At 42.2% G+C, this 25,234-nt stretch overlaps 1 protein-coding gene across 1 annotated transcript in view; it reads left to right on the top strand.

Moving 5' to 3' along the window:
* TBCD (tubulin folding cofactor D) overlaps nucleotides 1-25,234 on the top strand; it is a 117,138-nt gene that overhangs the window by 47,701 nt on the left and 44,203 nt on the right. The window contains exons 14-22 of the mRNA XM_062506578.1: nucleotides 846-1,002; nucleotides 9,634-9,691; nucleotides 14,718-14,747; nucleotides 17,396-17,481; nucleotides 20,937-21,017; nucleotides 21,760-21,833; nucleotides 22,704-22,821; nucleotides 23,658-23,718; nucleotides 25,082-25,104. Coding sequence (XP_062362562.1) covers nucleotides 846-1,002; nucleotides 9,634-9,691; nucleotides 14,718-14,747; nucleotides 17,396-17,481; nucleotides 20,937-21,017; nucleotides 21,760-21,833; nucleotides 22,704-22,821; nucleotides 23,658-23,718; nucleotides 25,082-25,104 — 688 coding nt within the window. The remainder of the gene's footprint in view (nucleotides 1-845; nucleotides 1,003-9,633; nucleotides 9,692-14,717; nucleotides 14,748-17,395; nucleotides 17,482-20,936; nucleotides 21,018-21,759; nucleotides 21,834-22,703; nucleotides 22,822-23,657; nucleotides 23,719-25,081; nucleotides 25,105-25,234) is intronic.

Raw genomic sequence — 25,234 nt, 5'->3', positions numbered from 1 at the left:
AAGTGCTAGATGTCTTGGGCTACAGTTAAGGTGTGCCTGATGTCCGCTCCTATCTACCTAGTGGTTTAGGTTTCCAGGGAATTTTCACTGGAGCGCGGATACTCGCATGTATAAAACTAGCAACAACTAACAGTAAGGTTAGGACTAAGTCTTTTGTTCTTGGGTGTGGTGGCCATCCATCTTGGCGTCTTCAGCGCCATGCTTTTTTTAAGCTACAAGAACAGGGATTGTGATGTGGTGGTTTGTGTTTTTGTTGGGTTTTTTTGGTTAATGGAATTTACTGGTTTGGCATATTTGGTGTTGGTTGTGTTTTGTGTTGGGTGATGGTTTAGTTGTTTGGGGGGAAAGCAGAGGATAGTTGGCTGTGGTTTTGATGATGGTGAATATTCTGTTTTTTGGTAGGGAGATATAGCTGATTTTTTGACTAATTATGATGAAAAAATCAAGAAAAAAGAAACGAACGATCGAAAATATAAAATTGACGCGTGAAAATTGAAGTTTGAGTGTAAATTCCTAGAAAGGGGTGAAAATATAAGTATGTCCGGCAACCATTACACTATCTGCTACTTAAGAGGTAAAGGACAAGGTATTACTCTACTAAAATAGAGTAGGTTTAGGCCAGATATCAGGAAGAAATCTTCCCTGTGAGGGTGGGCAGGCCCTGGCACAGGGTGCCCAGAGCAGCTGTGGCTGCCCCTGGATCCCTGGCAGTGCCCAAGGCCAGGTTGGACATTGGGGCTGGAGCACCTGGGACAGCGGAAGGTGTCCCTGCCACAGCAGGGGGGTGGAACAAGACCTTGAAGGCCCTAATTGTTGCTTTCTATGGACGTTTTTTGCCATGCCAGTGGTTCCTGTGATGCTGAGGGCGCTGACGTACGACGAGAAGCGGGGCGCGTGCAGCGTGGGCTCCAACGTCAGGGACGCGGCGTGTTACGTGTGCTGGGCCTTCGCTCGCGCCTACGAGCCCGCCGAGCTCCTGCCCTTCATCAGCCACATCGCCAGGTAAGCCTGGGCCTGGGAAACCCACACGGGTCCTTTTGGTACCTCTTCTAACCTAGGGTGTCAGGTAAGCCTGGGCCTGGGAAACCCACACGGGTCCTTTTGGTACCTCTTCTAACCTAGGGTGTCAGGTAAGCCTGGGCCTGGGGAGCCCACAGGGGTCCTTTTGGTATCTGTTCTAACCTAGAGTGTCAGGTAAGTTTGGGCCTGGGGAGCCCACAGGGGTCCTTTTGGTACCTCTTCTAACCTAGGGTGTCTGCTGACGTTTGTGCTGAGTAGCTCAGAAGTAAAGAATTGTGCAGGGGTGCGATGGTGAACATGTCGAAGTATTTCCTTGTCTTGTGGTGACTTCACTTCCCTCTGTTCACCTGGTTTTCAAAGGAAATTCACTGTCAGAATAAGAGAAATTGGTGCAGGCTTTGGCAGGGTGTCATGTTGTGTGTGCTTGATCCACCTTCTCTGTGGGGAGATCAGTGACATCAACTCAGGGAGTTTAAGAAAAGGTTTAAGAGAGAAGATTCGGAACCTTAGTTCAGTAGAGGTAGAAAAAAAAAAACAATTCTAAAATGGAGGAATTGCTTTATGGAGTAAGAAAGGGCTGGAAATCTTAGCAGAAAACTTAAGGAAGAGGTTATTTCTTATTTTTCAGGTTTATCTTGTTCCTAACAATCCAAGATTCCTGGGACTTCATCAGATGGGTGTTGTGCAAAGAATAAAACATTTTTATTGACCGTCTTACACCTTGCAAATTCAGCAGGTTAAGCCTAAAAAAATAAAGTACACCTCAGCTCTACTTCAGTGCAAATTATAGTTTTCCTTTCGAAGTGTTCCAATTCAAAGATTATTTTGAATAAAAAATAAAACCACTTCCAGTTTCTGAAAGGGGTAAGAAGCTTATGTGGTAATACCGAATTCTTAGTAACACAGCACTTTTGAATAGTGGGGGTTTTATTATTGCTAAGAAAATGTTTCAGGTAAAAAATACACAAGACATTTTTTCCTCTTTTGATACTTTGTGGTTTTATAGAGTAGAGCAGAGTCCAGGATCTCACTTAGCAGTGAATGGAAATGCCTGTGTAGTTATTTTTCAGTCTGTGGTTTCTGTTTCAAAAAACTTTCAAAAGTAAAATCTTTAAGAGATTTCCAAATCTGTTCTACTGCAATGGTGGACTAGAAGTTGCTGCAACTTTTCACTTAATACTGTTGATATTTTTTCAGATACAAACTGGTTTTACCTTTTCTTTTCCTTTGGTCTTGTGTTCTCCCTCTTCCTTGGCTGTGGGATTCTCTCTTTATCGTTTGGTCTTTTTGTTGGCCACACACACTGGCTGACATTTTGAGGTTTCTTAACGGGTGACTTGCACTGCAAACACACAGGTGGCTTCTAACAGTTTCTTGGCACACTTTTAGTGCAACCATTGATAGCAACTCAGGCATCTTTGTCTCCATCAGAAGGGTTTTATCAGTGGTCATTTAGTATTTTCTTTTTCAAAACAATACAAAGAAGTTTGGACTGTACACTGATCTGTGGTTCCGGATATCTGCTTTAATTTTTTAGTGACTTCCTTTGCTTCTAGATTAATGACAGAACTATTTCAGTCTCATCCAAAAAGCCCACTTTGCCAACACAGAGCTACTTACTGAGCTCAGCAAATTCCCAAAGAGTATATGACTGTTTCTTTCCCTTTTTTTTATTTTTTTTTAATTTTTAAAGTTATTTGAGACAATCTGTAAATTAATCCATTTTTATTCTTTGCCCCAGTGTCCTGGCTGGTCTCTGCTGTTTTTCACCCCTGTACCTTCACCCTTCAGTGCTGGTCCTTCAATGCAGGCTCCCCCAGCAGCTCTCTGACCTATGGTACTTGCTCCTGGTGTTTTTTGAGGCCTTGATAAAACCTTCCTGTCTAAGAACCTGCTGTCCAGCTTCCTAAGACCAAGCACCATTTTTCTTCCATCTTTTCCATGGTGAGCAGACAAGAAATGCTGAGACATTTTAGCCTTGTTACTCTCATAGAGAGTTTCATGGTGTTTTAATGCTCTTTCATGTATACTGGCATACACTGTAAAGGAGAGGAGCCTGGTAACTGTAAACTGTTGTGGATGTGATGCCATCCACTGTTTTGGGATAACTTTTGGAAAGAGAACATGGAGCTCCAGGATAGCCCTGCTTCACTTTGGCATGCTAGCAACAGTGACATGTGCCACAGTAAGTTATTAATGAGATATTTTATTTTGAAGGATCATATTAAATTTACTTCTAGCTGAGTTCAAGGTAAGTTATATGTAGTGTGAAATTCTTAGCTGAGGGTACCTGAAGATGTGTTTGCACAGTGAAATAATCCCGTGAGTACAGTCTTGTATTCTTGTTTTTAATCTAACCAGCACTAATGGTAGCAGTGAAGGCATGCTGTCACCTGTGACCAGAGTGGTAACAAACGGCTCTGGCAGGGTGGTAACAGCTCTGCAGAGTTACATCTATGTTCTCACTGTCAGCACATCTTTAGTCTCAGCACAGCCAGGTCTGAAGTCCTGAAGTCTGGTTCAAATCTGGTAATTTTTCTAGATTTGATCAACTGCATGATGAAAGTCAAACCTGTGCTAACATCCTCCTAGCTGAAACACTTTAAAGGTTTCTTTTAAGGTCGGGCAAGCTTGTTGCTTGTAGAAATTTAAGAAAGCCCAGTTGTGAGTGTTCAAGCCTTCCCTTTATCAGTGTTCTGACCTGTTTATCATCAGAACTTTTCTTCTGCTCATGATGCTTTGAGCAATATATTTCGTATTTCATTTACTCTTTTCCCCCTGCCATACTGTGGTGTTGATTTCCATAGGCTTGATGCAGGTTTACCTCTGTGATTTTTCAGGGTTTGTGGTATTTAGTTTTATGGTCACAAAGCTGTTGGTGGGACTTCTGGAACAGATGTTTATACCAGGAGATTGTGTTTCTGAAGAAGCTCGTGTCCTTCAGCTTCCAGCCTCTTCTGGAAACAAATGATTTTCTTTTCAGGAAACTGTCAAATGACAATACTTGAGATCCTTCTGCCTGTGGTGGGAAAACCAGTGAGCACTGTGGCTGTGCCACCTATGGCAACTTCAGTTGTTGGGAATAAATGGAGAGAAACACGTGATGGAAGCTGAAAATTGCTAATGAAGAGCTGTAAGGTGTTGTGGTTTGTAATATCTTAGTTTTCCAACAAAGCTGCAAGGTATTTTAGCAAGTATTAATGCTATACAAGGCTTTACTTAAAAATCTTTGTCGTTATAGTGGCCATTCCTTTTCTAAATCAGCTCTTGAAGGTAGAATTGCCACTCCAAAGAGAAATGGTGAAAAAAGAATTCAAATAAAGTATGACACACAGTTTCACCTATTGTGTCAGCAAGCCAATAATTACATACGGCTTTTTTTTAAATCTAGCCTTAGGTGTGTCACTATTTTACTTAAAGAAGAGTCATACTTCTAGCCACAAGCAAATTGTTGCTACCCTTGAAAAATGCAGCACTCAGCATCTTGAAACAAACTGCACAATATCCATTGTGAGCTGAATTACGCAGCAAAAACATCTGCCTGGATAAGAATACACACTATGAGAGAAAAATAGTGAATATCTTCCAAAACTGTGATGAGTGATTGCAGTCCTGAACTGCTGGCTTTGCTTAGTGCTGGGAATTGCACAAGGTTTATCCTGCACTCAGTATGGTTCAGCTGCTGGAAGCACATGGGACCCACTTAGGTACCAAAATACATAAACTGGTCCTGCCCTATGTCCCCTTAAAAGCAGTTAGAAATTAAAGCAGAGAGTGATTTGCAGGGGATTCTCTTTTCCATTTCTTGTACCATTATGTAATTGAAAGACATTGTGTTTTCAGCAGTCAAGGAACATAAATATTTCACTTTGGACCAGTTAAATTCACTTTGAACTGCATGACGTCAGATTTTTTTAAAGTAAAATTTTTGACAGTGCTTTAAAATAAATCCGTCTCTCCATATTCAATGTCAGCTGATTCTTCCCTGTTATTTTAGGAATGTTCTCTTCAGTGATGAAATTGGTAGAATACTGAAGTTACAAACTTAGATTGCTGTAGATCATAGATCAGTCCTCCTCCTTCCTGACCTTGCTACTCTTTTAAGAAAAAATAAAAAGCAAGAAAAAAGATAGAGAAGACTTATTGGAAATGCCCAAGAGTACTTGTAATAGCACTTGCTTGTATTTTTCCATGTCATTTTTTTCCCCAATCCATATTTCAACGAGGTACACTTGCTCACATCTGCTTAATGGTTTGTTAAAGTCTAGTTAAACTGGTTTCTAAAACCTTGCCTCATCTATTCAAACTACAGGACCACAAAAAGAAAATTCTTGGCAGTGTAGATGAAACTTCACTTCTTTTGCAGGACAACATTGCTCTTTTTCGAGATGCACACACTGAAGTTGCTGTTCAAGCATATCATTATAAAAGCACTACTTGACTGAGCTTTGTTTCTCTCCCAGTCTCTACATGCAGCCTCTCTTTTTAAGCTTACCTATGGGGAAAGTGAAACAGAATTTAATGACTTGGAAATGCAGGTAATTTGATTCCTGCCCCCTTGGGTGTGGAAGTTGCTGTCTGTGAAGTGGCAGGTGCACAGTAAGGAGCTGAACTGTTTTGTTTAAAACCTAAACAAAAAATAAAAAGGAAAACATACCTGCACTCTGTAGTGCAATTAGAGTGATTAAATGGTTGCTGGCTATCTGAACTGTGTGGAGCTGTGCAGGTTGCAGGTTCCTTTGCCTGTCATGGCTGGTGTGGGGGGCTCAGGAGCTGGGATCTGTTGGGATCTGGGATCTGTTGTGAGCTGAGATCACGTGGGATCTGGGATCTCTTGGGTGCTGGGCTCTGGTGGGATCTGAGATCACTTGGGATCTGGGAGCTCTTGGGTGCTGGGCTCTGTCTCTGTGCAGCAGAGCACAGGCACAGCTGTGGGTGCAGGGCAGCCTTGGCTTCCCTGGGGTGCTGCCTGGCTTTGGGAGGGGGGAGCAGGCAGGTGTGGCTCAGGATGGATGATGGAGCTTGCTTCAGGGCAGGATTGTCCTGCAGAACTGGGGAAATCTGAAGGATTGCTTTGAGCTATGTCTTGTTCCGTGATGAAATACAGAGAACGGCTTTCTGCTGTTATGTGCCTGCAGAGGAGAGCTGGGTGTGAAGGCACTCGAGTACAGTGACCTCCTGCAGGGGTATTACAGACCCTTTTTCCTTTTTACTACTTTTTTCCCACAGGATTTATAACTCCTGTTCTAAGCATTTTTCTCACTGCTCTTTTCCACATGTGTATTTCTTACACTGTCACCATTTTACTTCAAACTTTTGGATTGGAATAACCCACTGAGCAGCACAGGAGGATGGGTGGCCAGTGGGATGCGTGAGAACTCTGTGTGAGCTGACTTAGAGGGACTGCAAAAGCAGGCAGGGTGGAAATGGGGATGGTCACAGCATTTCTCCTTCAATCTTCTCCTAGATAAACAGGAGGAATTAAATCTGAGTCAACTGCAGTGTGGCTGGAGCAGGCCCTTGTGCTTGGTCCTTCTCCTGTGTGGCTCCTCCAGTGGTGTCACACAGCTCTATGGGATAAAGTGAACAGGGGAACTGCTCTGGTCTCAAAATTAAAAAGAACCCGAAGTCTAGATGTGTTTTCATCACCCAGCTTGCTGTGTAGCCCTCTCAGGTGGGCACTGGAATGACTGGGGAGGTGCAGGAGGGGCTATTGGCAGCAGCAGTGCTCAGCAGAGTCCTGCTCTGGGCTCACCTCCTTTTTTTAACTTGCTTGGATTGTTCAAACCCACTTTGCTTGTGCCTTTCCCTTTCCTAATGTACAGCAAGGAAGAGAGTTCGCTGTCCTATTACCTCACCCTTTTTAGGGCCCAGGAAGGAAATTTTGGTTTTGTACCAAACAGGCAAGAGGTTTGAGAGTTTATTTTTCTCCTCCCACAGCTTCAGGGTGGCATGCTGGAATTGATGGTAGCAGATTCCCAGGGGATAGCAGTAGGATCAGCTTCTTGCTGCTTGTGGCTAGTGGAGACTGGAAGTGCCTGCTACAGGTGGTAAAGGGAATTCAGGTTTATTGCCTGGTACATCTGGTGCTTGTAAGTTGAGGGCAGCTAGTGTTTGTGCTTATTTCTGTGTTCTGATGTCTCTCACCTGGCCCTCCTGTGCTCCCTGGTCCTTTCCACCTTGTCAGGGAAGGGATTGAGATCCACGTGGGCTGGGGAGTGCCCACTGACATACTTCGAGTCCTTCTGGCTTTCCCTGAAGCCAGTTAGGAGAGTTACTGGGGGATTGAGGAAAGGGTAATGAGGAAAGGGAGAATTTTTAATTCACTGGTAAAATTGCAACTTCTTTTTTAAAGTTGGTTTGTGTTCATTGTGCACTTAACTGCTGTTGTGCATGCAGGCTCCATATCCCTCAAGGAGCCAGGAAGGGTGTTCCATAGGGACTGGAGATGCAAAGCCATTCTCTGCTCTGCCAGGCGGTGGGCAGGTGTGGTGCACTTGAGGCAAGTCAAGACATGATCCTTTGAGTAGCTTAAAAAAATATCCCTCTTGGTTTGATATAAACAGTTTCTTTATGTTAGGAAATCCTGGTGCAGTATCACATAAACTCCCACAACAGAGCAGACAGGTGAAGACACCTTAGTTCCACCCTCTGCACTAAGCCTGGCCTTGTGGAGGATGGGTTTCCAAGTGGGAATTAGCCTGAAAAGAGTATTTGTGGAGTTTGATAAGTTAGAATACTTCATTAAAAGGATTAACATGAAACAGTGACTGCAGTATGATTTAGGAATATAATGGGGCAATGATAGAATTCGTGGGGGTTTTGTTTTGCTTAACAGAGGGTTTGGTTGCAGCTCTGAGTGACTCAGGTGGCAGCACAGACAATGTGTTGCTCTGCTGGCTTTACTTACACAGCTTTGTCTTCAGGTAACAGAAGAGTTAGAAAAAATGGAAAAGTACAATGTGATTATAAGGTGTTTGATGCGGTGAGGGCAGCACTCAGGATTCTGAGCTTCTTGGTGTAATGAGGGGGTTTTTGTGGTTGAGGGTTTTTTTCCTCTCTTTAGAAAAGACCAATATTGAAAGACTGCATAACTGAAAAATTAGTCTTCTAGCTTCTAGTCTGTATGACCAGAAATGTCAGGTAGAAATTTGCTTCTTTTTGGTTCCAATGATAATTTTCCTCCAATTCCTTTGGTCTTGAAAGTTCTCTAATTAAAACATTTATGGGAGCTAGTCATACCATTAAAGCTATATACTTAAGTGTCCTTTTAAAATAATTTTTAAGTCTCTGTGTGTGCCAGAGAATTAGCAAGTATGGTATGAAGAGTGTGTATCTGACCCAGCAGTTTTTCAAGTGAGCCACGTGTGCTGCTTCCTGATGGAATGCTTCCTGAACATTTGCTCTTCCAGGCTCTGTTGTTTGGTTGACCTCCTCTTTCTTCTTGTCTTCGTGGCAGAGAGAAGTATTGCTCCTGCAGGTAGCAATAAGGAAGCATTTACTGTCTTCAGAACACTTTATTGGGATTTGTTTTCATTTCATTCAGGCTTTCTGTCTCTTGTTTTCCCTAATGGAGATAAACTGAAATTACAGAGGCCAAGCTGACTGTGCATTTCAGAGAATTGGAACAACACAGTATTCATCACTGTAGGGAACTGATAGCCACTACCCAGGGAAGTTTGATATTATCAGTGTAATTAATATCCTTATGCTGAAGCAAAGCTATCTTGAATTTGCTTTTCAGCCAGTATTTATTTCCGGTTTTGCCTGGAGTCAATAAATCATGTAATGAAGAGTTTCAGGGTTTGAAAGGAATAATTTTCTGCTTAAATGATTCTCCTGAAGTGATGTTTATTTGTTGCTGAAGTTAATTGAATGCTGGAGGTGGATTTCTAAAGCTGCAGACTGCATGTCCTGGGATATATTCTTTCTCCTGTGTTGTGTAGCACATCTTTAACAGCAGTTCTTTTGAGGCAGAAGAATTACCCCATGCAGGGTCACCAGACTTCATGCATGAAGAAGTTGATTTGTATAATCATCCTTCTGTCTCTACAGGTCACCCTAAAACAACTGCTTTGCAGTTCATCTTGCAGATTACTTCTTAACAGGATTTGTGTATTGCTTTATTTTTGTGCCTTAAAGGATGTGACTGTTCTTGTGGAGATAACTGCAGGTTTCCATTGCTTCACTTTGTGTTGTGTTTGAGCCTTACACAAGACTTGCTGTACATTTGGCTATTGAGAAACTGTATTTCCAAGTTTTAATTTAAAATTGCACTGAGTCTCACATTAGACATGATTATGTCCAGGTTTAAAACCTCTGCTCTGTCTAAAACAGAAAACCTTTCTGTGCAGTAAAACATGTTTGTGTATTCCATAAATTCCTTTGATGCAGTGGGGTGGCTGTTGTGCTGTGGGAAATCCACAGCAAACTAGAGAAACAAAGTACAAGGTGACTTCAACACAGATTTTAGTTCAGGCTTGTATTTCTAAATAATAAGCTCCTTAGAGCACATGCTGCCTGTTCTGCTTAGAAGGCTGAATGTTGAAATGATGGCATTGCACATTTCTTTTCATATATTTGGTACTAATGCTCCATGTTTTATTTCCTCAGTGCACTGGTTATTGCTGCAGTATTTGATCGTGATGTTAATTGCAGAAGAGCTGCTTCTGTAAGTTACCATGTTCCAGCTTCCATGCCTCAGTTATTTTTTGTTTGTTTTCTTTTAATAATTGGTAGACTTAACTATGTAGAACTATAGTAGAGAAGCAAAATATTGTGTTGGGAACAAAAAAAGTGTTGTTTTTTTTTAAATCCTTAGAAGTATCATGTGAATTTAGATGCTGAATTATATAATCCACAGATGCACATCTTGATTTATGGCCCCAGTTAACAGTCTGCTGTATTGTTGTCATGATGATCATGATAAAGTATCTTAAAAAGAATTATTTAGCATTTTTTAGTCACAAGATCACAGACAAAAGGGTCCTACATAATACACAGCTATTGGCTCTTTTGCAAGTCTCTAAGATGGAGAGTTTTGTGAGGTTACACTTTCCTGATTGTACATCAGCTGTTACTCTTTAATCGTGGTAAGTTGAAAATTTAAATAATCTCTCTCCTTCAAACATATTTTTAGTTGTTACATAAAACTCTTTCCACAGAACTGGGAATTTTTAAAAGAGTGACACATCCATTAGTCAGATACTGTTAGGTAGTGAATAGAGCTGACAATAAAGTATATTCTGTGGAAACTTTTTGTAGAAAATATTTATGCTGTTGAGAGTTGAGTGGAGTGTTCTTAAGAGAAATGATGGAGAGTTACAGATTTCTGTAGTTACAGAATTTGAGAAGAAAAAATAGACATCTATGAGAATTTAAGTCCATATGTTGTAGATATTGAACTTGCTTACTTAAAAAAAAAAAGTGTGAATTGTATCTTTTAATAGATAAACCAAATTATCTTATGCAGAAGTAAAAAACTCCACTCTGTAACTGTGTGAACTCAAACCAGGACCAAAGAGTGTCTGCCAAAGAACAGGCTGCCTCTGTTCCTGGCAAGAAGTATCACTGTGAATGTGTTAAAATAAAAAAGACAGTCTTTGCAATATGCACATTACTAGATCTGACTTTTTGACTGAAAGTTTGAAAGCTGATGTGTTTCACATCAGGAGGGTTTCTCAGGGATACCTGGATAGCATCCTTTCTTTGTGTAGCCACACCTGTGCTGCTGTTGAAGCTGCTGAATGAAGCTGCAGCCTAATTGCTGGGGAAATGAGTCAGTGCTTGAGCAACCCCAGCATGGCTCCTGGGTCTGAAGGTGCTCAGACCTGAGCAAGCCAAGATGCTGCAGGTTGCTGAGTAGTGCTAGAACTCTTCCCATGCTGTACAACTAACTGCTACATTTTAGAAACTGTAGAATTTGCTATTCTTGGCTAATTTAAGTCCCTTTATTCAAATCAATTCCTTAGGGGAATTTCTTTTCCTGAGAGCTGCACAAAACGTTAGGGAGCACAGGTGGTGGAAAGTGAATTATTTGTGTGATCCCTAGGGGTTGTTCTTGGAATCAGGGTTTATATAGACACCAAGGAGAAATCTTTATAACACAATTGCTGCTACAAGTGTGCTGCTTACCTCTGGTGGCTTGATTTAATTTCCTGTGTGATCATCAGTGTGTTTCTACACTTAAACATGAACTGGTTGTTTGACCATGAGCTGTGTGCTGAACCAGCCAGATGACAGCTGAGAGCTCAGTGCAGTCCCAATATTTGTATTTCTAATTACAAAACCCAGCACATTTCTCCTCACTTTCCTCTTCTGCTGTAGCCCAGGCTCCTGAGCTGTCTACAAGTCAGCCACCTCTAGTCTCAATTGTTTCACTAGTACTTTCTAATTTGGAACTAGTCAGATTTTGGAATAGCTATTTGATAGACATTTATAAAATTACTAAAGCCTTTTCTCTTATTTGAGAAAGGCAAAGAAACATCTTGTGTTTACTAGCCATTATTACAATTTTGAAGAAAAATACCTGGGAGTGCTAAATATTTCCAATCATTACTACAGTTAAACACATATTTAAATAAACAACAGGTTTTACTAGATTTTCCATCTCTTTCAATATGCAATATATTATAATGCAGAGCACAAATAAAATAAAATGGTGAATAGAGACATTTTGAACCCTGAGGTTAGAGAGAATAGAACATGACTCTGCTTTTGAAGCTCCACAAGCATTCTGGGGTGGCTTGTGCAATTCTTTCATGAATAATCAGTGTAAGGAATAATCAGATGAATAAGTGATGTTGAGTTGGACTCTACTCAGCTCTGACATCTCAAAGAGAGGCTTCCCCCCCCCCCCCCCCCGCCTTGTTTGGCTGATAGTGTTTAAAGTACCTAGTTTAAATATTGTTGGAGAATGTTGTAATATTTTTTTTCAGTTTCTGTGGGAAAGAAGAGTGTTCAGGTTGCCAGACTAGTTGGTCACCTTGGTTCTGATCTTACAGAATCTTTAAATTAGTAGATTTTATCCAGTTTTTCCATCTCCAGAAGGGGATTGTATGAAAACTGAAAAATTATTCTCACAAAACACTTGATGTATTTGGCATCTCTTAGGAATTTGGCATCTTTTAGGAATTTCAGGGCTTTATACAGGTTTTGTATAATTTAGGCACTTGTCTGAGCAGCACATTTTTAAATGGCATGGTAATGCAGTGGTTAAACTATTAAATCCCTTGGAAATGGTAATGTCATTCTCACTGAACTGTGCCTGTTCTGAGTAAAAAAGGGTATCAGTAGCATAAAATATAGAGTCATCTAAGTGGGAAAAGACCTTTAAGATCATCAAGTCCAACTGGTAACCCAGTGTGCCACTAACCCTGTTAGCCTGGGATTCTGGATACACCAGAGTTACCAGAAGATATGTTCTGCATCCCAAACGTACCATTTTTTATGGAATGGGCTAAAAGATGATCACCTAATTACCTTCTTTTCATCAAGGGGGAGGAGCTCAGAGCTGCACAAATGACTGGCTACAGGTTAATGAGATCTGAGGGATCTCTGTAGCATCAAATACACCTATGCCTGCAGTAATATATTGAGGGGAGCATAAAACAGGACATAAAGCTGGAGGTAGAAAGAAATGAATGCTGCAGAGTGACAGGCACGGCTGTCCTGGCCTGGAATGGGGAGAGGAGGGGAGAAGTCCTGTGTGAGCAGCTGGGCTGCAGCGTCCAGCAAGGAGCAGCTCCAGGGCAGCGCAGCAGCTCCAGGGCACTGCTGCAGCTCCAGGGCAGTGCAGCAGCTCCAGGGCACCGCTGCAGCTCCAGGGCAGTGCAGCAGCTCCAGGGCACTGCTGCAGCTCCAGGGCAGTGCAGCAGCTCCAGGGCAGCACTGCAGCTCCAGGGCAGCACTGCAGCTCCAGGGCAGTGCAGCAGCTCCAGGGCAGCACTGCAGCTCCAGGGCAGCACTGCAGCTCCAGGGCAGTGCAGCAGCTCCAGGGCAGTGCAGCAGCTCCAGGGCAGCACTGCAGCTCCAGGGCACTGCTGCAGCTCCAGGGCAGTGCAGCAGCTCCAGGGCAGTGCAGCAGCTCCAGGGCAGCACTGCAGCTCCAGGGCACTGCTGCAGCTCCAGGGCACCGCTGCAGCTCCAGGGCAGCACTGCAGCTCCAGGGCAGTGCAGCAGCTCCAGGGCACCGCTGCAGCTCCAGGGCAGCACTGCAGCTCCAGGGCACCGCTGCAGCTCCAGGGCACTGCTGCAGCTCCAGGGCACTGCTGCAGCTCCAGGGCACTGCTGCAGCTCCAGGGCACCGCTGCAGCTCCAGGGCAGCACTGCAGCTCCAGGGCACTGCTGCAGCTCCAGGGCACCGCTGCAGCTCCAGGGCACCGCTGCAGCTCCAGGGCAGCACTGCAGCTCCAGGGCACCGCTGCAGCTCCAGGGCACTGCTGCAGCTCCAGGGCACCGCAGCAGCTCCAGGGCAGCACTGCAGCTCCAGGGCACCGCTGCAGCTCCAGGGCAGCACTGCAGCTCCAGGGCATCACTGCAGCCCCAGCTCCTGCTCCATCCCGAGGGGATGTGCTGCCCGGGGGCACTGCTGGCAGCGAGGGGCTCCCAGGCTGTGCTCCGTGCCCTCCTCTGCCCGGGCAGGGCTGCAGGAGGAGCCTGAGCAGGCAGCAGCAGCCGGGAGCGCTCCGGGCGGCTCCGGCTCCGTCCCGGCTGGCGCTGCCCTTGCTCCACCCGCACGGTGTGATCCTCGGGGAGCCAGCTGAACCTGTTGTTGTCACAGGTGGATTACTGCAGGGTGCTGGGCTTGTGGAGGAAATACAGAGGCTCTGGCTGTCAGAATTCCTGTGGAATTTCAGTAAACATTAGGAACTTCTCCCCTGTCCGTGAAATATCAGTTAACAAGTGTTGTCCGTTGCTGGAAAGCTGTGTGTGCAGAGACAGTGGCAATTCCATGGAGAAGTGTCCAGATAATGATGATGTCCCCTCTCTTAAAATTTACAGCAGCTTCTATTAGTCCTTAGGATTTTTTGGCCTTTAATGGGATAAAAAAATGTGCTTTTTTATGTGAGAGAGAAAATTCAAGTAGGGAATTAAGTAGGTTGTATGCCACACAAGTAGACAGATTAACTGTATGGTTGTTTTCATTGCATTTTTGCAAGATTTTGAGTTTATTTAGTGCAAAGTACAAGAGTTATACATTAATTTTGTCTTGAAATTGTACAAGCCCAGTGTTTCAGCATGCTTTCAGACACATACCCTCCAGATAAATATTGCAGTCTCAATGGCTTTTGCCCAAAGTTTTCATTGACAAAGAATTAAAGTTTCCCCACTCTTAGCAAACGATGTTGAAGTCAGACAAGAGTGAGTTGCCTCAGTTGCTGTTGTCTACAGGCACTGACTTTCCATCCCAGGGCCGAGCCTCATGTCACTACTCTCAAGCTCTTGTGTGGGTGTGACGAGTTTAATAAACTGCATTCTCAAACTGCTGCTGGGCAACACAGGGCTCCAGGAACAGCACAACGTGGAGATGCAGAAACAGAAAAGCCCTGCGGGCTTGTTCTACTGACAAAGTTTACTTTATTTAAAACAGAAAAGCCATGGGTCATTTATATTGTTGTGTGTTTTGAATTCATCATCTGGTGTTTATCAAAAAGCAAACCTGACTCGTTTTGGTGTGTTTGTTCTGTGTTCCTCAGGCTGCCTTCCAGGAGAATGTTGGGAGACAGGTATGGTGACTTCCCTGCATCTTCATTCATTTGTGCCTTGGAGGTTACTGTGAGTGTGGAGTGCCTAAAATCAAAATTAGACACCGTGGCTTTGGAAAAATTGAGTGAAAGAATGTCACAAAATAATTGTTTTCATTATGAGCAGCAAGTTCTTGTGGTGGAATATTTTTCTGAGGTGTGAGTTTTATTTTAGTATTCCAGTTTGGGAAGAAAATGAGTTTACCAGTAATTTTCAGTCCTTCAGAAAAGCAAAACCAGCATTTGACCTGGTCATTGTATGCCCTGGAAGTTACAGTGCTTTTAAAGCAGGAAAATTGCAGTTTTTTTGGGATTTTTTTGTTGTTGTTGTTGTTGTTTTTTTTGTTTCATTCATTTTCTAGTTTTCAGTAGAAGCAGAGCAACTGAAGTGGGCTGTGCAATCATTGCTGTAGTTGGTGGTTCCATAGTAAACAAGGCCCAAGAGTCTTCAGCTCATTTTTTGGGCTTGTCTCTTATACTATCTAGATGTTTTGAGAAATCTGGTGCTTTTGGAGGTACCCAAATCCTTTGATAAAAGGTATTGTGCTAGGTTCCTATGGAACTTAGCAACATTTAAGTAGTTTCTTAATCAGAGGAGTACAGTCCATGTTAGTTTGCAGCCAGATAGGTTCCTTAAGACTCTGCTTTGACCCGCAACTCAAATGTGTCACCACACGATGATGATTTCAGCCTCTGTGTTGGCACATCAGCAGTGGAACAGTGAGTTTTCATGGCATGGAGGAACTGTCAGGCTCCAGTTGGTTCCTGCAGAAGGTCAGATGTTTTACTTGCTGAACCATTCCTTGGTGCCTAGGAAAATGGTTACTTAATGAGTAGATCCACCCTCTGGAGTTCACAGTGTGTTGAAGGAGACACCCTTTCTCTGAATTGGAAGGAGCTAAAACATATTCTCCACCTGAGGTAATGATGCTGATACTAAATAGGTGGAGAAAAAGGTAGCCCTTGTTTGTTCCCTGCTTCCTGCCTCCTTCAGCTTTGTAATTCTGCATGTCCCAAATCCAGAGCTTGCTGATGGCCATAGAAGAAGCCATTGTAAGAATGCCACTTACACTGTGTATAAATGGAAGCTTTGAAAAATCTGAAGAATTTTTTGGAGCATAAATCATGAGAAATGCTCGTACTTCTAATAACTTGTGTACTGGACAAGTTTGAAGTGTTCTGAGAGGCCAGGAGCTGTTGGCTATGCCTGTAAAGCCTGACTCCCACTGGCTGTGGTCCCTGTGTTCCTGAAGTCAGGAATGATGCAGGCTCACTGACAGCCTTGGCACCATGCCCTTTGTGAGATGGCATCAAACTGGCACACTCACAGCTGGGAAACAAATAGCAAGGTCCAGCTGGCAGCTAGGATTCAAATTGTTTGGCTGAGATTTTCCTTACGTAGTGTGCATCTTTTTATATTCCATTGTATGTCTTGCTCTTTGCCTTACATCATGTTGAGGTGTTTCTCATGTCCTTCTTTGCCTCTAATCAGGGTTTCATGAGGCTTTTGGACAGAGCATTCATTTTACCTTTGAGTCACTAAGACTTGCAGGCTTGGATAAGCCATAAATACTTTCTGCCTCTCCTTGGTCCAGTCGGATTTCAGGCCTTGCTATTTTGGAGCACTGGAATTCTGCTTCCCAGAGCAAGACCTTGGCAGCAGCTGACAGCTCCCACTGCTTCCAGAGTAAACTGCTTCAGTGATTCAGGCTCAGGTGGAGAGATACTTCCCACTAGTTTTGCATGGCTGGATCCTGATGTGGAAGGGATGAGAGAGCTGTAAACAAACCTGCATCACATCCCAAACCTGTACTTCAGGGAGCCTCGTTGTTTTAATACCCTCTGAGTGTCCCTTTTGGAAATGAGTGGAGCCAGTGTCAGCTGGCTCTTTTCCATTTGTTCTTCATCGTGGTTCATGGGTGCTGTGCTGCCTCTGCTGATGCTCTGTTAAACCAGCCAGAAACAAGAAAATTCTGAATACCTGAATTGTATTGTATTCTAAGTGGAAATCTCATTGTTAGAAAGATAATTTATCTTCTAGAAACAGACTGGTTTGAGAAGGGGTGCAGAAGTGGGATCCTGCAGTAGGATTCAGGCTTTGCTGGGAACCAGTGTTCATTTTTAAAACAAACCAACCCCATTTTTTAGTTCATTAATGAGTTGTAAAACACAAGTGTAGATAGAAACTCCTGTGTATTCTACACGTGATGCACCTCTTGGTGCCTAAATCTCTAATTTTATATTTCATTAAACTCACCTTGTGCCTTCACATAAACTGGAAACATGTTTATGTTTATCTAAATCCTTCTAGAGGAACCATCTTTTGGGTATATACATAGTCATGCATTAACCAAATACATATTTTGGTATGACTGGAAGGTGTGAAGGGAGTTGTTGCATAGGTTACTGCCTGCTGCCATTTGCTTGGGCTGTTTATCATTGACTCACAAGCAGAGTGAGGTATTTTGCTGTTTATATATTCAATATCCTTTATGTCTCTAGTACAAGTGATTTTACTATAAATTAAATTGTATTTTTTCAGTGCTTGGGAGAGTAGCAGAAGTTTTGTTTTCCATCATGTTCCCTATTTGGAATATATTATATATTTTAAAATAATCTTTTCTTTGTAGGGCACTTTCCCCCATGGCATTGACATTCTCACTGCAGCTGATTATTTTGCTGTTGGTAACAGAGTTAACTGTTACTTGACTATAAGGTAAGTTTCCAATCATTAGTTTTCCTAAATATGAGGGACCTCTTGTACCTGATGAAATACTTGTCTGATTGCCTCACCTTACTGAGCCTTGTTTAATACGATGGTTTTAAGTAAATCAAAGTGGTGTATTTATTTTTGCACCAAACTGATTATCGTGTGTGAGGCAGAGTGAAAAGGTGGCTGTGATTTCCTTGGCTACGAGGAGGAAGCAGCCAAGAGGTGTCACAAAACTGTCTAAGCTGCTCAGGCTGCACAAGACGAGGAGGTTTGGAGAGTTGTAGTCAAAGGAGAGGCTGTTTTGATGGCAGCTAGACTCTGATGTGGGTTAAAAAATCAAGTAATACTCATTTTATAAAAACATTTTGCCCAAGTTGTTGAATTTGTGGTCTGTGCATAGACGTTTTACTAGAGTGCTTGTGTTAGCTCAGTGGAAAGCTGGCCAAAGGGTGCAGTAATGTTTGAAAAACCAAACTGATCTCTTCAGTGCAGTCAGCAAAGAGCAGGTGGGAAATAACCAAACTGGGGTGGTGTGGTTATAAACCAGGGGCTTGACCTGGAATAGAGTCAGCTCTGGAAACACAGAGGTGCTGAAATCAGGGCAGTTGGGAGCCAAACTGGATGGCCAGAAGGAACAGAATATTGCATTTCCTCGTGAGGAAATGCCGATGAGCAAGGGCTGCTTCTGGCTGGAGCTGTCTCAGACAGTCTGGCCTCGAGTCCAGCCTGTGTCCAGAGCAGGGTGGGGAGACCAGCACAGCAGCACCCACGGAGGCTGATTCAGCCCTGTTTGAGACAGGGCAGGAAATTGGCCCGTGGGGCTGCTCAGGAGCCCAGCAGGTCAGAAAGGCTTGAGCAGGTGATGTCCTTGGGGAGCACAAACAGCAGACAGGTACATGATGCTTCATGCTCCACTGCCTTCGTGACTGCCACTGAGAGTTTTTGAAGAGAATTCATGCTGGAATACTCTGCCTTCACCTCGACTGTTTTTTAATTGATCTGTCCACCTCTGTATTGTCCCTTCTGTGCAGAATCATTTCAGTCTGTTCATACCTTCACCTTTTACCTGCTGTCAGCCCTTCTGGGGTCCCCACCCTCCTCCCACAGCCTCCCCAGAGCTCCCACCCACAGGAGATGGGGAAATGCAGGAGCTTGGTGTTTCCATGTGTATGGCATCCCTGTGATTTCTGGAACTCTGGGGCTTTGTACCAACAGAAAATTGAAAACATTCCAAAGTGATAAAGCAGGTTTTATTAATTCTGGCTTGGAGACTGATTACATTCTTCTGACTTTTCTAGAGCTGGATTGGTAATTGAATTTTTTTTTTTTTTTTTACTACTTTTGCTGTGATTTCCAGGGTTTTTGTACAAGTGCCATTTACCTAAGTGAAAATATTTTTGCTGTTGATTTCTTTCTTTAAACTGTTCAGAAGGAGGAATTAATTTGTAAATCTTTTTATAAATAGCCTTATAAACTTGATTCTCTGAAACCATGTTCAGTGCCATTAATCAAACTATTTTTTGTAAAATATTTGCCATCTCATTCGTTCTATTACTTTGAAAAAATGACACTGCTCTTTAAGCAGGCTGTCATTATTCTGCTCAATACTTAAGTTACTTGGCTATTTCCTTATTTTTCCGTGTGCAATATTAAAGGAAAAAGCACCCAGGTGTATATTTGGCTACTGAGAAAACATGGAACGTGATAAAGTTGAGCAATAAAAGCTCAAAAAAAAGTGTTAATGTCTACAGCTGAATTTGGTTCATAAATGATGATAATGTTCCAGTACAGGGGCAGTATCATGTGTATTTATAAATATTTGTGTGTGTGTGTGTAAATAGTTGTTTAGGGCCTTTTAAATGTAAATATTTTAATACAGGTTGTTCACACTGGGTGCCCTTTTTGCTGATGGTATTTGGAGGATTCAACTCAAATATCAAAATACATTTCTGAGGATGGAAGGTCGAGGAAACCTGTTTTATATGAACTGGCAGTAAAGAGATTATGTGATTCCAGGAGTTCTTAGCTTGGTACAAGCAGAGTTAAGGAAAAAGCTTCTTAACCTGAGTGGGGTACAAAAATAGAAGCAGCACCATCATCAGGAAGTACAGGCTTGTGTGCAAGGCTTCTTGCATTAAATTCTCAATAGGGCACAGAAGATGAGGACTGGAGTTAAAGACAGTTACAAACTAAAGCTAGAGGTGGGATTTAGCTACACCTGTGACCCAAGAGATTGATTTTTAGCTGGGCAAGAAGGTTCAGTTAAGGTGGTTGGTAAGAATGGTGGGTGCTAACACTAGGACTGAAAAAAGAAGCTGCAAAGAAGAGAGGAGAGCTCAGACATGGCAGGGGAAATGTATCTGTTGTTGTGTGTTCCTGCAGAACAGGGAAAGGACTTAGAGAGATGAATTTTATCCTTTCTCTGCTGGCATCAAGAACAGTTTGAACCAACTGTCAAATCCTTCTCTAGGGTTCAGTAGAGGGTGCTTCTGTGTCCAGTGTTGGTTCAAGTGACTGAGGTGTGGGCTGTGGATTTCAGGATTCCCTCTCTGATGAATTCCAGAGATATCAGCATGGGACCATGTGGCAGTATTTGGTTTTTCTCTTTGTTTGTTTCTGATTGCACACAGGCATATTTTAATGGAACATCGTCATAGCTGCAAAGTTAATCACTCAAAAGATATGAAAAGGTGAAATTAAGGTAATCCATGGGTCCCTTTGTGCCCTTCTGACACAAACATGTCCTGCTGATTGTTGGGCTTCCCAAGGTGATTTAACACTCATCAGATGTACTGCAGAAACATTTCACTTCACTTGTGTTGACCTTGGCTTTTGATAGTTGATGCTTCTGAAGATTGGAAGTGTGGCTGTGAGTTAGGTAATGCAGGCTCCTTAGGTGATTAGTGCTGCTGTTCCCTTCCATCTCACACCAGAACTTTGCAGCTTTCACAGCTTTTGTCACAGTGAACTTTCTGCATATGTTTGATTTTTAAAAAGGACAAATTGAAAACCCCTTTTCCATTTTGGACCATTGTAGTTAGGATGATTTAACACGGTTTTGTAACTTATTTTTCCTCTGTCTTGTACTTGATATCAGTGATGTGTTTCTCCAATCTGAAATAGTTATTCAAGTTAATATACACATCTGGATTTTCTGGAATGTAACAATGGGATTGAATGTCAAGCTTGTCATATGTCGAACCTGTTTTATAAACAATTTGCAAGTTTTGCAGAAGTGATTTTAAGTTGTTTTCAAGAATTCAGAATATTTCGCATTCTGTCATTCAGCTGCATCTCATTAAGGAGAAGGGACATTTAAGTAATTTTTTGTTTGGCTTAAAACCAGGGGATTTAAACCTTTGGAACAGGCTGTGCTAGAACACACACAGGTATTGGTTCTGTAATCTGTGTGTCTGGACTATATTTCTAACCTATATCTGGGATTTTTTCTTCTTCAGTGTGTATATTGCTGGCTTTCCTGAATATACACAGCCAATGATTGATCATTTAGTTAATATGAAGATCAACCACTGGGATAGGTAAGTTCATAAAATCTAATTATTAATATCCAGGAATTGACTGTTCTGCATATTGCACTTTGGTAGATTATTTTTGTGAATTTTACTCACACCTGGGTTCACAGCAGCATTTGACTGAAGGAAACTGAGCAAGTAGTAGGTGATATCATCTGTACCTTCCAAGCAGATTGTCACTTGAACAGGTTTATGAATTTTGTCTTTTGGCCATGACCTCAATCTGTTAATAGATTAATAAAACCCATTTATATGGTGTATAGTGTATGTGAGGGGTAAACACTGTCACCATGCAATTATCCTAATTAAAGCAGATTTCATGCACAGAGATGGTGCTTACTCACATTCAGTATTCACGAAGATTGAAATGTGTACATATCACACGAGTGAGATTCTATCAGTGCTGATCATGGTTTGCATCATGAGAAATAATCACAGTTTACTGCTCTGTCCCTGCCAGTGCACAGAACAAGCCCTCAGGTTCCACCAGCCCCACTGGTGTTTTTCCTTGTCTCCTTGGGCTCTTTTCACTTCACTGAAAGCTGGCTGCAGGCTGGCTGCATGGTTGCCCTTTGGTTTTGTTGGCTTTTTATACAAGGTGGCAGCATAGGATGGACAGAGAGTACTATAATTTTGAATATTTGCCCGGGGTTGGGTTGGGGGCAGGAGTCCCTTCCTCACATGATTTTTTTAACACATTGCTTCTACTGAATTGCTAACCCTCAGAAATGCTTTCCTACATCTGCAGTGTTATTCGAGAACTTGCAACCAAAGCTCTGCATAACATCACTCCCCAGGCCCCCGAGTACATGGCAAACATGGGTAGGTACCAGCTGAGCTCTGCTCAGCCAGGCTCAGCTTAGGCAGGACAAGCTTACAAAGACATCATAAATCTACTTTATAAAAATTAAGATTTCCCCTTGCCACTTAATACAGTGTAGTTACTGATGGCTTTACCTGGTTTCAGGTTTTATGTAAGAATTACAAATTACTGTCAGGTTGGTTTTTATCTGGGGTGCAGCCTTTACCTGGCTGCACTGGACTCTGCTGGTTCTGAGGTGAATAAATGGGTGCAGCTGTGTGGGAACAGCTCCAGCAGCTACCCCTCAAATTCCCAGCCTTTGCTGAGGAGCCTTTCATGTTGTAAAGAGTGGGGGATCTGTTTTGTCTTGTCCAGCCTGATATCTGCAGAAGAACTAATTTCTGACTGTGTGTGTAATCACATGTTTTTTAACATGAGCCCAGGGTCCTTTGTTGAGCCCATTGCAGATGCTGGGGCTGTGCTGGCAGATTTTTCATGTGGCTGAAGGCAGTGCTCACCCCCTGAGAACCTGCAGTGGTGCAGTGGCACACCTTGCCTGGGCTCCTGTTGTGGTCCAGCAAGGTGGCATTTAACATGGAAATAAAATTCCATGGCAGTACAAGCCCCACTTCCCTGACTGCTCATCCAGCTCAATGCCCAATAGTAATGTTATTTTATTTGCTTCAGCCAGGGAGGTGGTTGGGACTATAAAATAGCTCAGTGTGCTTTTTTAGAATTTGCTTCATTGAAACTTGTTTTTCACAAAGTCACCATACGTGACTTTACATTAATGCTTTTCCAGTGTTATTTCTAGGCAGGCAGAATTACATTTAGAATTATGATCTGTTGTACTGCTTTGTTTAAAAAAATAATTATTTAATCTCTTTCAGTTTTGCCAAGACTTCTGCCTTTATCAGTGGGCTCAGATCTGCACACACGCCATGGGGCAATCCTTGCCTGTGCTGAGATCACCCATGCTCTCTGTAAACTGGCACAAGAGAATAATAGGTATTAATGCAAGATTATGTAGGCTATAAATTTTCCTTTCATGTCTGGTCTATTAAAAGCTTCCTGAGTATAATTATGGAAATCTTCATCTCACTGAACTGCATTTCCATTGAATTTTTATTTGTTTTTATGAGTGATTCTGAGCTTTCACATTTTATTCAGTGATTTAAGACTTCAGTCTTAAATTCATAATCAGTAAAAAAGATAATTTGCTGCCTTACTTGGAGAGTTGAATGGGATCAGTTAAATACAGATTAATTCATCTTTCCCTATAAGTGTGCTGTCTTCCTGGGTAGGGATAATCTTTTGTCTTCAGGGTTGGAGAGAAACCTCTTCAAGCAGCTCATTGTGTTAAAATGATTTAATGCTGATGAGTGCTGGTCCAGGTATATATAAAGTATATAAATATATCTGTATATTTACACACACATTTGCCAGCAGTGTCCATCAGAAGAATTTGTGTTCAAGTTAAGAAAAAACAGATCATTTTTAATAGTAGGAAGTACTTGAAGTAGATGGAAAAATCACAGAAGTGTTGGAGTCTAAAATACAACCGAGCTGAGAAAGGTCATCAATGTATTGGCTATTATAATGTTATTAGGAAGTGATGCTATTTTTTTATTAGCCTTTTGGAATAATTTTCTGTATGATAAGGAAAGAATTTCTGGTTTTATATTTGCTGAACTATTTAAAAATAAATATTGCATATTTCTGTGGAGCATAATTTGAAAATCAAATTATTGGTTTTCTGTTTGAAAGTACAATGACTTTATGGAAAAATATGATGTACGGCTTGATGAGGAAACCTGTATTAAAAATGTTGTATACTTTTACAGATCTGTAACACACTATTTCAGTGAAAAATCATTGGAGGGACTCAAGCAAATTCACCAAGAGGTTTGTAGCCAGCATAAATCTATTTTTAACCTGGAATGTTGCATGATTTTAAACAAAGATTCACAATTAAGGCAGCTGTTCTTCACCTTCCTCACCCCTGTGCCAGGAGTGAACCTTGTCACAGAGAGTGGTTTGGACAGCCCCAGAGTCTGTGGCAGCTGGGTGTCCTGGACTGTGTCTTACACAGTGACACTGGGGGCTCTTCTGCCTCTTGCTGAGCCCCCAGCTCTCATGCTGGGAATTGCATTCCAAAGGGTTGCTTTGGCTCCTTTCCCCTCTGTCTTTGCTCCCCCTTCATCCTCCTGACTGGCCTTGGGATAACTGTGCTCAGGGGACATCTAGTGAGCCCATTGCTTGTCCCTGCATCCATAGTTTCCTGTTTATAGACCTCAGAAGTCATATTGTGCATTGCAGTTGATGCATTGTCTGTATCTCTGCTTATGTTAAATGAATCCTTGCCCTGCTCAGAGCACTCCAAAATATTTCTGTGGAGATAATTTTGCTTAATTTGTCCCTTTCATTTTCAGTCATCCCATGTGGCTGGATTTTTTTATCCCAGCATGGAGCAGACAATACTCCAGCATTGAGGCTCCTGCTGGTTCCTGCAGGATCTGTAGGACCTTTAGTGCCAGCTCTGATGTGCTGTCACACTTCACCCTTCACCCACCAAAGTCCACAGGTGCCTGTTTAATTCTGGGCACAGCTCAGAGCTGCTGCCACAGGTTGAAAAAGTACCTTTGTCCTCCTTTAACTTTCTCATGTTGAAATGCCTGAAAGCTTGGTCAGCACATCTCTGCACTTACAGTGGCCTTAAATTGTTAGGATGCAGTTGCATAAACTCTCAATTGTAAATAATCTGGGTTTTTTGGCTTTTGCTACATAGAAATGTGATAATCTCTGATTTTTTATGAGGGTTTGCTGTAGCATTAAGAATGAAGTGAAAATTTTCAGCCACATTTAAGCCTTTGTTTAAGTTTTTTCTGTTCAATCTGTAGCTTCCAAAGTTATTTTCAGTGATCAGATAATGCAATCTATCATTATTCTAAAAAGGCCAATGGTGGAAAGCAAATCTGCTTTAAAAAGCCAAACTGGCTTCCAGGGTACTTACAGGAACACCTTGACTTTGGAATTCAGGAAATTAGTGCTTTATGAATGTGTTAAATTGTTCTGTTTTGAAAATAAAGTTCAAATGGGTATAGAGAAGTTGTTTTCAATAGGTTTTCCCTTTGAATTTTATTTTTAAAATTAACTAATGTTTTGCACAGCTCACAGTATATGGCATTGCATGTGAAGGGTAAAAATGAAAACACTTGGATCAAACAAACTCAATTAATATTAATATATGTTGCTTTTTTCCCTCCAGCTTTGCAGTCGTCAGTTGTACAGGTAAGAAAAAAAAGATGGAAAATCATAATTTATCATCTTGGAAAATCTTAGTTAAAAGAAGTGAAACCAGGATTGGAGGGCAGGTGTTTGTACAATTAGGGACACAGGTGCTTTGTCTGCAGAGGGTTCA

The sequence above is a fragment of the Cinclus cinclus genome, chromosome 20, assembly GCF_963662255.1.
Source record: "Cinclus cinclus chromosome 20, bCinCin1.1, whole genome shotgun sequence".
Taxonomy (NCBI): Eukaryota; Metazoa; Chordata; class Aves; order Passeriformes; family Cinclidae; genus Cinclus; species Cinclus cinclus.
Note: the sequence above shows the minus strand (reverse complement) of the source record. Positions and strands in the feature narration are given on the sequence as shown.